Consider the following 13,801-nt stretch of genomic DNA (forward strand, 5'->3'; position numbering starts at 1 on the left):
GCTTTCATCTATCATTTATGCTAATAGCTATGTTTTTAAACTTAGTATTTATTTTAAAAATACATAAATACCTTTATTAATATTTAAATCATGATACTAAAGTAAATATTAAAAATATGTTTTAAAGTTATTTATATTTATATTTATAAATTCACTAAAAAAAGAATATAATGATAATAAAAGAAATGCATATATATAATTATTAGATATTAAAAATAATATATATTCTTAAAAAAACTAAAAAATATAATATGAGTTTATTTAAACATTATTAAATTAATTATTTACAAATATGAATAAATTTAATTAAAATGTAGAATATATTTTCATTCGAGATGTGTTTTAAGTAATTATGTACAATAATAAAACCATAATTTCAAACTTAATCCGACTTCACTCATAAAAACTTTTATTCCACGATATTGTTTGGAGTAGTGAATAGTGATTTAAGGCTGATTCGTGTTGTGGGCTTATAGGTTGTTCACAGAGGCTCATTTAGCTAACACTAAACAATCCCAAAAGGCCAAAAGGCCCATACCAAAAACTGAAAGGGCTAAAAGTACACCTACACCCCCTGCTCCTTCAACTACCCTTAATGCCGCCAATTGCCGCCCTGTTCTCGTCTTGTCTCTGCCTCCCTGTGAAACAAAACTATAAACTAGTTTCCATGGGAGTTCCTATCTGGTCCAGATATCAAATAATGTAATACAAATTTGTATAATGTTTAAGCAAATTATATCGCCATGGGGGTGTAGCTCATATGGTAGAGCGCTCGCTTCGCATGCGAGAGGCACGGGGTTCGATTCCCCGCACCTCCAATTTTTTCTTTTGCGAGGAACTTTCTTCTCTAATTTTTACATCTAATAATCACTCAGAGGCAAAGCGCAGAGAAAATGGACGGAGAAACCAGAGAGACGATAGAGAAAACGATGATGAATCAACAACTATTGGAAGAAGCCGACTTGAATGTGATGACCGAGAACAAGCTTCGACAAATAGCTTCTCACAAACTGCAACTTAACCTCTCCCACCCCATTTGAAACAATCTACTGGCCGGTATTCCAAAGCAAATATACTAATCATTTTGGCAGTTGAAACAATCTCTGTGTGTCCTGTGCTTGATCATAGAATATTCTAGTTTGAAGTGTTGCATGGTTGAACTTGATTCGCAGTTTTAACATCTTCTTGTGCTATCAATTCGCTTGCTGTAACAATGCTAAGCCGAAGCTGTGAGGAAGATGAAGTGTTGAATGTAACAATGCCTTCAAGAAGAATATGCCGAACGTCGAGAAAGCTGTGAGGAAGATGGAGTCACAGACCATGGGAGAGCATGGTTTGGGGACTGATCGTGAAGCCCTCTTTGTGTAATTATGAGCCCCAAGCTAACCTCGGTATCAATGGCATCATTGGCATGACAGCTTCGTTCATGTCGCCTTTTCCATTTTGGAATGCCAGGGCAGATATAGCCCCTTGGAAACGATGTAGGATCGTTTAATCAATGCCGATACTGTTGACATATTTGTCGAACAAAGTATGTATGTGAAATGCTTGTGAAAGAATGCATGTATTAATGTTCTTATCATCTCTATTTGCCCCACCCACTGCTATATACTGAGCTGCTCTATTCTCCCTGGTGGCTGGTAGTGGGAAACCATCAGGCTTTGACAGTTATCAACGGGAACCTCTAACACATTCGACAGGGCCGGTTTCCAGCCTACCACCCAAGAGTTCAGAAATGTGGTTGGAGCCTTTCCCATCTTCTCATGCAAGGCTTAAAGTGTTTATTTTTTCTGCAGTTGGAGAACATCTGTATTCTTTTTCTTATTCTTAGTTTTACTTCGAGGCTCGTGATTGTGTTTTTCTTGTTTAACGTTAGAATTTATATTCTCATTAAACATGGAACATACTTTTACCATTAGATTAATTACTTAACAAATTAAATTTAATATATTATATAATTTTATTTTTCAATATACCATTTCAATTAAAATTATATTACCTATTTTAAATATTTTTATCAGGTTTTATTTTTTATTTTTGGAAATTTATATGAAAATTTTTCTTTTGAAAATAGTACAATGAAATTTGAAAGTACACGTAATTTAAACACCGAATAACGTACACCTCTAATTTCAGGCACGATGGGTACTGATGTTCCCACATCGGATAAAACAATAGGCAAAGTCTTTCTCAAGATATCTTCAATAGACGTGTCTGTCATTCAAACATACACGTGGCTAAATCATAGACCACACAATCATCTCAAGGCTTAGAACAATAACATTTAGATGTAACGCGCCTAAAAGATAAAAAACCCTTCCATTTCATGCATTACCACACAAATTCTCTCTACTTCACTTCCCCTCCATAAATATATTCACACACAAATCTCCATACTGTCACGAAAATATCACCCAAATTTCTATTTTTTAGAATACAAAAAATGGGCTGCACTTCTTCCAAAAGCAGCGTCGCTACCGTGGATTGCTACCGTCCGCCGCCGTCAAGCTTTGCGGTATTCGACATCAACGCCATAGATGAACCGTGGGTTAAGGTGGACCAAACCCCGTCGGAGAACCAAGAGAAGCCCACACATGTTCCTGCTGCGATTCTCGAGAAACTCAACGCCTTTGAAACTGCTCCTCACTCATGGGATGAAGTTAGCAAAGCGCTTGAAGATCTTAAACCCACCATTAACAACGAGAACAAGAAACCCCAAGCTCCAAATTCGCCTCAAAAACCACCAAAACAAGTTACTCAGCTCCAGCCTCGTAAGAACTTAAGTTTTCATACTTTAGAAGAGTTAGATGCGAAGTTATCTTCAAAACCGGTTGAAAAAACCGAGTCACCGGTAAAAGAAATAAAAACGAAGCCGACAGAGGTAAAAAACCCGGAGTCGCCACAAGTTTCAGTTCCGCCGGTAGGGTCGAAGTTAAAAGAGAATATATTCATAGTAAAAGACAGGGAAGAGAGGTTAAAAGAAGGAAGGATGGCAAATTACGATAAGATAATGGCCAAACGAGACCCATTAAGTGAGTTCCCGGAGACATGTCCGCCGGGAGGGATTGACACGGTGGTTATTTACACGACGTCGTTGAGGGGTGTCCGGCGTACGTTCGAGGATTGCAACAAGGTGCGAGGAATATTCGAAGTCCAACGCGTGGTGTTCGACGAAAGGGACGTGTCGTTGCATGGTGAGTTCCTTAACGAGTTAAGGAACTTGTTAGGTGACGAAGCGAGTGTGCCGAGGGTATTCGCTAAAGGACGGTACCTCGGTGGTGCTGAGGAGGTGAGTGAACTGAATGAGACGGGGAAACTGGGGAAGATGCTGAGTATGGCACGAATGGAAAGGGGAGTAGGGCGGCTGGCTTGCGGAGGCTGCGGCGGAGTACGGTTCGTGCCGTGTTTGGAATGCGGAGGGAGCCGTAAAGTTGTGGCGAGTGGGGATAAGAAGGAAATTTGTGGGAAATGTAATGAAAATGGGTTAATCCATTGTCCAACTTGTCTTTAGTGCTTTTGCAATTTGTATTCTTTTCTCTTGTGGCCTAAAATAAAAATATGGGTCTCTTGGTGTTAGTCCAATTGGTAACAATGGATAGTTAGGCCCATTGGGCTCAATAGTTTTTTAATTATGATGTCCTTGACAATGTAAGTTTTGTGTTTTAGTGGTATTTACTTTGCAAATTACAATATTTCTACTTATGTAATTATTTCAATATACAACAAAATATACTATAATAATAATTCCTTGTGTTATACATAAAATATACATTTTAATGGGTTTTCCTATATTCTATTTTTCATTCATTTTCACTTTTGTAATTAATTTTTTTGTCTATTTTCTAACGATTGTAAAGAAAAATTGTTAAACAACTTTGACCAATAAAAAGCACCATATGGCATGCTTTAGCCAATAAAAAAATGTCTTGTAATAATTAAGTTTATTTAAAATAAAATATTAAATTTAAATAAAAATATTATAATATTAAAACAGTTTTCACTTTGATTAATTGTTGATTAGTGGTACTTTGTGATTGTCTATAATAAATTGTTTTAACGCCTGTTTAAAAGGGACTAAAAATATATAACAGAGGCGTACTAAAAATATATTAGAGGCCAAATAATGAATTATGGAAAAAAATGTTAAAAGAGAGTACCCAAAAATAGAATCATAGGAAAATCCATTTAAATATGTAGTTTTTATGTCTAACACAAGACATTGTTACTATATTTTCATCAAACATTAAAAATTTTCCATTAGTGTTTTTTTATTATATAATTTTGTCCTTCAACCCTTGAAATTTTGTTAAATTGTTTTTAGATGAAAATGTTAATCAAATCATTGTATTTTTAATGACACTAACAAAAGACTCCATGTATATTTCACAAACAAATTTAAAATTTAAAACATATTACTAATCAAAATCGTTTTTGGGTTAAAAAGTACATTTGAGCAAAAGCTAAAATTTTTGCTTATGCTTTTGCAAAACATTTTTTATATCAAAATTAGTAATGTTTTTATTTTAAAATGATTTTAAAGAGCAATGCTAAATTGGCCATTAAATTATAATGCATGCTAGCATACAAATACCATTAAAATTTTAATAGTTTTATAAAATTTTATGTTCAAAATAAAATAATTTAACTAAAATTTAAAAATAAAGGATTAAAATGATAAAAGAAAAAAATGTCATTATCTTTATGGCTAAACTAAAACATTGCAATAACAAAAGTAAGTATCTTGTGATTGGGTATAAATGGATCTAAGTCGGATTCCTCCTTTACCTAATTTGAAGCACTAAATTAGGAGCCAATAAATAAATAAAGGCCAATGAGAAGGCAATAACGTGGGATTTGACCTGATTTTAGTGGTAACAGGTAAGCTCAATTATGTTACACCAATATTGTGGGGTTTAAATGACATTGCTTTTGTTAATCACATGATGTTTTATCATTAAAAAAAAATAAAGATATATATTTACTTATTTATTTATTTTGCCTTTGATCCAAAGAAAGGGAAACCCTTAACCTAGTCAAACAATAAGTCAAAACATGTATAATTCAGGAGATTATAATCATCATTGTCATTATTGTTTCAAGATTGCTTGATATGCATTGTTTCAATCTTAAATCAATATCAAATAGTTTAAGTTTCATTAGTGTTCATATCAACTTATATCGAGACCCACTGTTTCATGTTGTTTGCTATAAAATTAAAATGTTGTACACCAATTTTTCTAACATTTTTTCATCTTAATTCTTATTTTATATACTTACTTTTAAAAATAATATAATATAATATAATTAAGTAATTGAAATTAACAAATTTAAAATTTTATCAATATTTTAATATATTTATATGCATGTTATTAAAATACATATGTATATATGATATATAAAATCATTTTAAAATATTAATTAATGCATAACGATACACTAAAATATACATTGCCGATTTAGGCTACACACAAAAATATATAAGGTATAGTTAAATATGAATCCGAATAGTTTGACCTCGAACTTAATTCAAATTTGAAACTTAATATAAATTTGAGCTGAATCGAAAATTGAAGATCGATTATGCTCATTTATTATTTCTCTCACTCAAATTTATATCAATAATTAAATTTAAAATTATAATATAATGAGTCGAATAATCAAAATTTTAATTAAATAATTATTAAATTAAAATTTAACTTAATAATTATTAAATTAAATTTAAAATTTTTCCATTTTACTTTAAAAATATATATAAACCCAAAACCTTTTTTAAAACTATATTATTATTGCCTTTCACATTGGATTCCAACGCAAGTGCTTCGTTCTTTAGTGATTTTTAAGGTATCCCCCCCATACATCTCTTTATTCCTTCTTTCTTTCTTTATATAGCAATATAATATTGTTGCCCTTACGTTAGCCCACTTTCATCAATGCCCTAATCATAGGTGGACAGCCGCAAGGGTATTTCTGGAACTTTAATTATCTTGTCGGCCCATTTCCCATTCATTCGTCCTTCCCTTTTTAAATTATTTCCGGTATGTTAACCGGTTTTTTACTGACATTTATGTGGAATAAATATTTTCAATTAATAAGAAGATAATCTTTAATTAATTAGCTTAAACAATAAATACATGGTTAATCAAATCCGTGATTCAATTAGTACCATAAAATCAAAAGAGTATTAAAATGAGATGAAATCAATTATTTTCTCGATCAAATTAAATAAAATCAGTTAAAAATAATTTAATTAATTAAATTATCGATATGGTTATTTAATTGAACCCAATTCCAAAATAGGAAAAGAAGCACATACACTCCATTAGTAGCATTCTATTAGAAAACAAATAATTAAATTTTAATTTAAAACCTAATAATATTATATAATTTGACAATTATATCGTGAGTGGAGGAAAAAAATATAGAATAATATATAAAAATCAACACCAATAATTGAACTTAGACTCAAGAGATCTTAAATCTGTCAATTTAATTACTTATTAATAACTACATATATATTATGTTGACGTACAAATATAATTTTTAATAATAAAATATATGAAAATTTTAATAAAAATAATCAATTTTTTTAATCTAATTTATAAATCTTAATTTACCCATTCTTTGAATAAAAAGTAAAATATAATCCAAATATTAATACTGAAAACTACCATGATACTATTATTAAATTTACATGACATGAAAAAGCTAATCTACCTTATTATTGTCGTAATCCTCCATTACAATTATCTTATTCAAATATTAATCTCATGCAATCGATAGGATATATATATATATATATTGAACAAGAGAGAATATCAACCTTTCAAAAGGAGAAGGGGTCACATAGTACTTAAATCCTATTATAATAAAATTCATTGCCTTGTTTATAAATAAAATAATATCATAAGTATCAATAATTAAGACAGGTTATAAAGTTAAGCACGAGGAGAAAACTAGCTTTAGTTTCCTGCATTCTACTATATTTTAACCCTAGGGTACTACAAGAAAGAATATACAATACCTAACCTACCTGTTTCTGAGTTTGTCCCTAAACAAATATTTTACTATCTAATTTCTTACTTAAAAAAACTGGAAGCCTTTCGTACGAGTGAAGTCGAAGTTTTAATTTTATTTATTTATTTTAAAATTAAAATGATAAAAATCAAACATAATTTGTTTAATCATATTTGATTAACTTCGTTTATTTCGTAAAAAAAAGCTCAGTATTCATATCCAACTTTTAATTTAATTATTTATTATTCAGCTTAAGCTCGCGTTTAAGTTTTTTATGCACATAAAATGGAAAAAATGTTTTAGGAATTAGTTTTAGAAAATGAAAAAAAAAAATTTTGAACGAAAATGTGACTACCATACATGGTTCAGAGTTTTTTAACATCATATGATAAACAAGATCCAAAACTTCCCACGTATTGACTCACAATCCTGTGTGGCAGAACCCGTAATATCACCACCATTTTAGGGCAAATTACTAAACTTCAAGTCTTGATTTCCATAATAAAATGTATAAAAAAAACATATCGGGTTAACTCGAGCCAAATATTGTTGCCTGTTTCTAAGCAGACAACACAAGAGACGGCAACAAACCATCCAACAATTAACATCTAAATCATACCTAACGCCTTTCTATTAACCCCAAACAACATTAGTAATAGAATGACTTCATACTATTGATTAAATTGAAAAATACAAATAATTTTAAGTTTAATTTTACCAACTTTTTATAATCTTATCAATAACTGTTATTTTTAAATTTTATTGTTTAAATATTATATATATCTTTTATTTATTTCACCTAATATTTCATACTTTATTTAATATATCTATTTTTGAATAAGATGTGATGTTAAAATATTTTCTTATTTCATTTTGACTTTGTTTTGTCATTTTAACTAATCTATTATATAATTTAAAATTTTAACTCAATTATAAAATTGCCCAAAACTTATTATTTATATAAAATAATAAATAATATTTTAAAAGTGTTTTTATTTTTATACAAAATCTAAAAATTACATATCATATTAAGATTTAAATTGAAGGTATCGTGATCTCTATTATTTTAGCTTTACTATATCAACTAAAATTAAACTTGGTTTTTATATTAATATTTAAAAATTATCACATAAAAATTTCGCCTGTGATATGCCATAATTTAATTTTTTATAGTATATTAATTTTATAAAATATTTAAAATGTGTTATAAATTTAAACTTTTTTCACACTATATTTAAATTGGGATAAGGAGAGAAAAGGATATGAAAGTAACAGAAAAGAAGAACTTTTCCATATCAATCCAAATAAGGAAAAGTTCAAGTAAAACAAAGTAAAGGACAAAAAAGAAGAGAAATTGAGTATACCTTACTTTCCTTTAAAATATGGTTAAAAATTAGGAAAAAAAACGGAAAGGAATTTTAAAATGTAAATTATTATTTTTCTTTTTCATTTTCTATATAAATTATTTTATAAAAGGACATAATTTTAAAAATCAATTTTTTCTTTTTCCTTATTTTCCTTCATTTAATATAGTTATTTTAAACATAGGATAAAAGGTTTATCGGTTTCTATTTTCTTTTGTCACCCAAACCACACGCACCCCAATAAGGCGGCAAAGACCAATTATTCGTTCACAAAAGAAACGACGTTAAAAAACGGCGTTGCGCCGTTTGCCGCCAAATCACCCATCACGTTCACTCCCTGGTAGCATACTCCTCCATCCTCCGGTTAAATCTGGAACCAGAGTTAGTGAAGTCAGTTAGTTAATTTTTGCAATAAAACAATACTTAAAGAGAAGAAACCAAAGAAAGGAAGAATCAAAGTGACAGGCAGACAACAATCGCGTAATATAAGACACACGCTCAGCGGTTTTCGGGGATTCTTTGCAACGGCGTTCACTTTTCAGAGAGATTCTGCGAGGGGTTAAGAAAATAGAAAGCGGAAAGCGGTTTGGCGAGGTGGTTTTGCAACGTTGAAAGTGGTTTTTGATTACGTTGTTAGATCTGGGGGTTGATACGGTGTGGCAAAGAGGCGGAGAAGAGAAAAAGTGAATTTGAATTAGATTTGTTAATAATTCGTAGCCTGAAGGATTTAATTTGTTTTTGGAGTTTGTTGACAGTTGTTGTTGCTTGTTGTTGACTTAAAGAGAGTTTTGAGAGAGAGTTCAATGATGGCGAATCGGGTAGTCTCGTTTTCGCAGACAAATAATGTCTCCTCTGAAGGTAAAAAGAGAACACAAATATTCAGCTTCTTTTAGTTTTTGTTTGCTTTTTTCCTGGAAAACTTTTGAAACTTTCCATGTTCCTTTTGACTGATAGGAAATGGATGCGATGATCTGTACATGGAATTATGGAAGTTATGTGCCGGACCACTGGTTGAGGTTCCTCGTGCAGAACAGAGAGTGTATTATTTTCCTCAAGGACATATGGAACAGGCAAACCTCTTTTCACTTTTCGCATTCATACTCTTTTTTTTTTTTTTCAAATTTCCTTTTTTTTAAATGATTAATTTCTTCTTGGATTTGTTGATTGAGATACTGCTATTTTTGGTGGGGGATTGTTTTAGTTGGAAGCATCCACGAATCAGACGTTGAATCAGAGGATTCCGTTGTTTAATCTTCCATCGAAGATTCTTTGCCGTGTCGTTCATATTCAGTTGCTGGTAATATTAACAGCTATGATTTCTAGTTGTGATTTTTGTTTACGGAGAAAATAAAAATGGAGTAATTATTAGGATCCCATTATTGTTTTTGATCTTGAGAAGAATGTTTGTTGTTGTTGTTTTTTTTTTTTTGGAGTATTTGTTTTTCTGCTCGATAAATTGAGATTTCGGTTAGATTTCTAAGTGATTTTGACTAAGCGGATCTTTATATTATTCTGTCAACATGATTGATTTGGGGATAACTTTCATGGACTTTCTAGGCTGAAAAAGAAACAGATGAAGTTTATGCACAAGTGACTTTACTGCCGGAACCAAGTGTAAGAATCAATCCTTTTCCTTTATGATTTGTACATTTTTAAGTATTGAAATACACATGAAATTATTTCTTTTTTATTTTTGCATCTCTAGCAATCTGAGCCAACAACCCCTGATCTGTGCCCCCCTGAGTCTCAAAGACCTACAGTCCACTCATTCTGCAAGGTTTTAACTGCATCAGATACAAGCACCCATGGAGGATTTTCTGTTCTTCGCAAACATGCTACTGATTGCCTTCCTAAACTGGTACGAGTATCTAGATCGTGCTATTTGTTTTGCCTTCTTCACTTTTTGTTTTAAATCTCTTTTTTTTTTTTTTTTGATATCTTTACATGGATGTCTTTAAGGACATGAATGATGCAACGCCAACCCAGGAATTGGTTGCAAAGGATCTTCATGGTTATGAGTGGCGCTTTAAGCATATTTTCAGAGGTATATGAACACGTGATTTTTGTTGTCTTTCGTGTTCAGTCATTTGATATTATAAGTGCTCCTATGGTTTTATTAGACGTGAGATACGTTAAGCCTCCATTATTCGTAAACATTATTTATATGTATCTGATTAAATGAGCAGGCCAACCAAGGAGACATTTGCTTACAACAGGATGGAGTACGTTTGTTACTTCAAAGAGATTAGTAGCTGGTGACTCCTTTGTGTTTTTGAGGTAGATTACTTTTGCATTTTTTCTACTTTGATGTCCGTCTATGTTCACCCTGAGCATGTTCTGGCTTTCTTTGGTTTTGTTCATCTCTCGTGTTAATGGGGTATTCATTTAATACTTGGCTATTTAGAGGGGAAAATGGTGAGCTACGTGTTGGAGTGAGGCGTGTTGTTCGCCAACATAGCATCATGCCGTCGTCAGTGATTTCAAGTCAGAGCATGCATGTAGGAGTGCTTGCAACTGCATCTCATGCAGTTTCAACACAAACCCTCTTTGTTGTCTACTATAAGCCAAGGTATGATATTTACAGATTTGTTAACATTGGAGATAAACATGATATTTCTTTACTAATATTTGTCTTGTGTAAAATATCAGGACAAGTCAGTTCATCATTGGGTTGAACAAATATTTAGAGGCTCTTAGTAATAAGTTTGCTGTTGGCATGAGATTTAAGATGAAGTTTGAAGGGGAGGATTCTCCTGAGAGAAGGTAGTGGAACTTAATTAAATGATCGCTTTTAATCCGTGATTGTTTGATCTCTTCTGTAAACACTCAACCTATCTTGATTGATGATAAAGGTTTTCTGGCACGATCGTGGGGGTTGAAGATTTCTCTCCTCTTTGGAAAGATTCAAAATGGCGATCATTGAAGGTACCTTCTTACATGCTTCCTTCAAGTCTAAGTTGAATAATTTTGGCAGTATAAGACCGATTGTTCTTGGTCTGATCTGTTCATAATCATATGGGATTGGGGAAAGGCGGAGGACTATAATTACTATTTGTCAACAGGTACAATGGGATGAACCTGCCTCTATCCCAAGGCCTGATAGGGTTTCACCGTGGGAGATAGAACCCTTTGCTGCTCCCATTCCACCTTCTTTGACTCAACCAGTTGCAGCTAAGAACAAAAGGCCCCGGCCACCTGCTGAAATTCCTGCCACGGGTAAAGATATGTTTTCCTTATTTGACGCCTCTTCTGTTATGCTTTTGTTTCTGATAATCGAATGATCCAATCTTATTTGAATAATATAGATTTATCTTCAACGACATCAGCTCCTTATTCTGGAGTTACACATTGCCATGATCTAACACCACAAAACATTGCTGCCGAACCAAAAGGAAATGAAAATCCTGTTATGGGGCACCACATGTGGACAGAGATGAGCAGTGGTTGCAGCTCTGTCGTGCAGACTCTGAATAAAGGAAGTTGGTTATCTTCTCCTGGCACATGTGTTCCTCATCATCTGTTTCCTGAAGCAAGAGAAGACAAAACGAGATTCTCTGCTTGGCCTGTTCCTTCGGGCTTTTCAAACCCACAGCTCAACGAAGATTCAACCTTTGATTCAACTGAAAAGGCTAAGAGATCTGAGACATCTGCTAGCTGCCGATTGTTCGGAATTGATCTGATAAACCATTCTGCAAGCTCAACACCTTTGGAGAGAACACCTGCACAACTTTCTACTATGATAATGGGTATAACTGAAGTACCAGGCCCGAGTAATCTATCATCCACTTATTCTGATCAGAAGTCTGAAATTTCAAAAGATTCTAAAGAGAAGAAGCTGGAACAATTACAGTTATCAGCAAAAGAGAACCAGAGCATGCAAAGTTGTTCTAGTTTTACAAGAAGTCGTACAAAGGTATTAAAAATTAAATATTCTCACAAATATTAATTCATCCAAATGAAGAATTTACAGAAAACTCCCTTTGGGGTTTGTGTATTGGAATAGGTTCAGATGCAGGGTATAGCCGTAGGTCGTGCTGTGGATTTGGCCATGTTTGAAGGGTATGATCAGCTTATAGATGAACTGGAGGAGATGTTTGATATTAAGGGAGAGCTTCGCCCTAGGAATAAGTGGGAGATTGTCTACACTGATGATGAAGGCGATATGATGCTTGTAGGCGATGATCCATGGCCGTAAGTAACCTGATAATGCCTGGACTATTTCCTACATGTATATATATTTTAAATCTCTTCTATAATTTAGTTTATGAATTTGATTTTATGTCCATTCAGGGAATTTTGCAACATGGTAAGAAGAATATTTATTTGTTCAAGCCAAGATGTGAAAAAGCTGAAGACGGGAAGCAAACTTCCCTTGGCTTCTATCGAAGGTGAAGGGACGGTAATAAGTTCAGACTCATCTGAAAACTAAAAAAATAAGAACCCATTTGTCTTTCATAACCTGCTGTTTATTTTTCACTGAAGTTGATGAAACCCTAATCAGTAGCTCATATTTTTTTGGAGCTGTGAGACTTAAAACGACATCATCTGGGTTTTGAAGAACCAAGAATTTGTTAATGAATTAGTTCGGAATAAGAGGCTAAGACTAGGAAAAATGTGAATACTTATAATCTTTGTTGTGGGTTGGGGTGCTTTAATTGTGGTATTTTCTGCGCTTGTAAATATAAAATGTGGTCTGGCAGTGTATTCCTTGTTTGCAGCGAGTGAAAGTGTCGCTGCTTACAGCTTTTATACTGCTGCCATTAATTTAATTAGCTTCACTGTCATTATAGGGGGTTTAATTTGTACATACTCATTAGGTTGATTATCATGTCAATTATTCAAGGATGCTTAAGTCATAATCTTATTTTATCGCCCTTTATTAGAAGGGTGACATTTATTGGCATTTGCTGTGAACATTACAATATCATATAATTTTTGGCTTGAGTTTTAAAGTTGCAGAGTTTGCTATAGATGTCTTATATAGTTTGGTCAAAATATTTTCCCCGATTAGTTTGGTCAATTAAGTGGCTTTAAAATGTTGTTTCCCCCCTTGGGACAGTAAAAAATTAGTAATTGTTTAGTTTTCTCAAATAAAAACTATATAATTTGGCGTTTAAGTTCATATAATCAGATTTTAAGCGATGGTGAATGTCGAATTTGAGCACAATTTTTTGCTATCTCAAGGCTGACCGTGCAAAGGCAGTCTTGGGGTAGGGTGATATCAGTTTATTATAAATTGGTTTGGTTTTTAAAATTTTTATTTGTTTTATAATTTTTTTAATATTATTTAATAAAATTTTAAAGTTTATTTAATGAGTATTTTTAAAATATAATAAATTTTCAAGAATTTTTAAATTATTTTCATTATTTTAAATATAAATGTTTATTTTATATTATAAAATTAATTAATTATAAATTAAAGA

General features: G+C 32.1%; 2 protein-coding genes and 1 non-coding gene across 3 annotated transcripts; all 3 read left to right on the forward strand.

The window, feature by feature from the left end:
- The first annotated feature begins 745 nt into the window (after positions 1-745).
- On the forward strand, positions 746-818 carry TRNAA-CGC (transfer RNA alanine (anticodon CGC)). Its single transcript has one exon. It is a non-coding gene; the product is annotated as a tRNA-Ala (tRNA).
- A 1,483-nt stretch (positions 819-2,301) lies between these two features.
- On the forward strand, positions 2,302-3,765 carry LOC108450584 (uncharacterized). Its single transcript, XM_017748267.2, has one exon. It carries the CDS (start codon positions 2,444-2,446, stop codon positions 3,509-3,511), a length of 1,068 nt encoding a protein of 355 aa, XP_017603756.1. The 5' UTR covers positions 2,302-2,443; the 3' UTR covers positions 3,512-3,765.
- A 4,800-nt stretch (positions 3,766-8,565) lies between these two features.
- LOC108453220 (auxin response factor 9-like) lies at positions 8,566-13,237 on the forward strand. Its single transcript, XM_017751205.2, has 14 exons — positions 8,566-9,236; positions 9,333-9,448; positions 9,580-9,675; positions 9,936-9,992; positions 10,084-10,236; positions 10,338-10,422; positions 10,565-10,655; positions 10,783-10,947; positions 11,028-11,141; positions 11,231-11,303; positions 11,441-11,594; positions 11,684-12,291; positions 12,382-12,569; positions 12,669-13,237. Exons 1-14 carry the CDS (start codon positions 9,182-9,184, stop codon positions 12,805-12,807), a joined length of 2,094 nt encoding a protein of 697 aa, XP_017606694.1. The 5' UTR covers positions 8,566-9,181; the 3' UTR covers positions 12,808-13,237.
- Positions 13,238-13,801: the final 564 nt, after the last annotated feature.

The sequence above is a fragment of the Gossypium arboreum genome, chromosome 11 (assembly GCF_025698485.1).
Source record: "Gossypium arboreum isolate Shixiya-1 chromosome 11, ASM2569848v2, whole genome shotgun sequence".
Taxonomy (NCBI): domain Eukaryota; kingdom Viridiplantae; phylum Streptophyta; class Magnoliopsida; order Malvales; family Malvaceae; genus Gossypium; species Gossypium arboreum.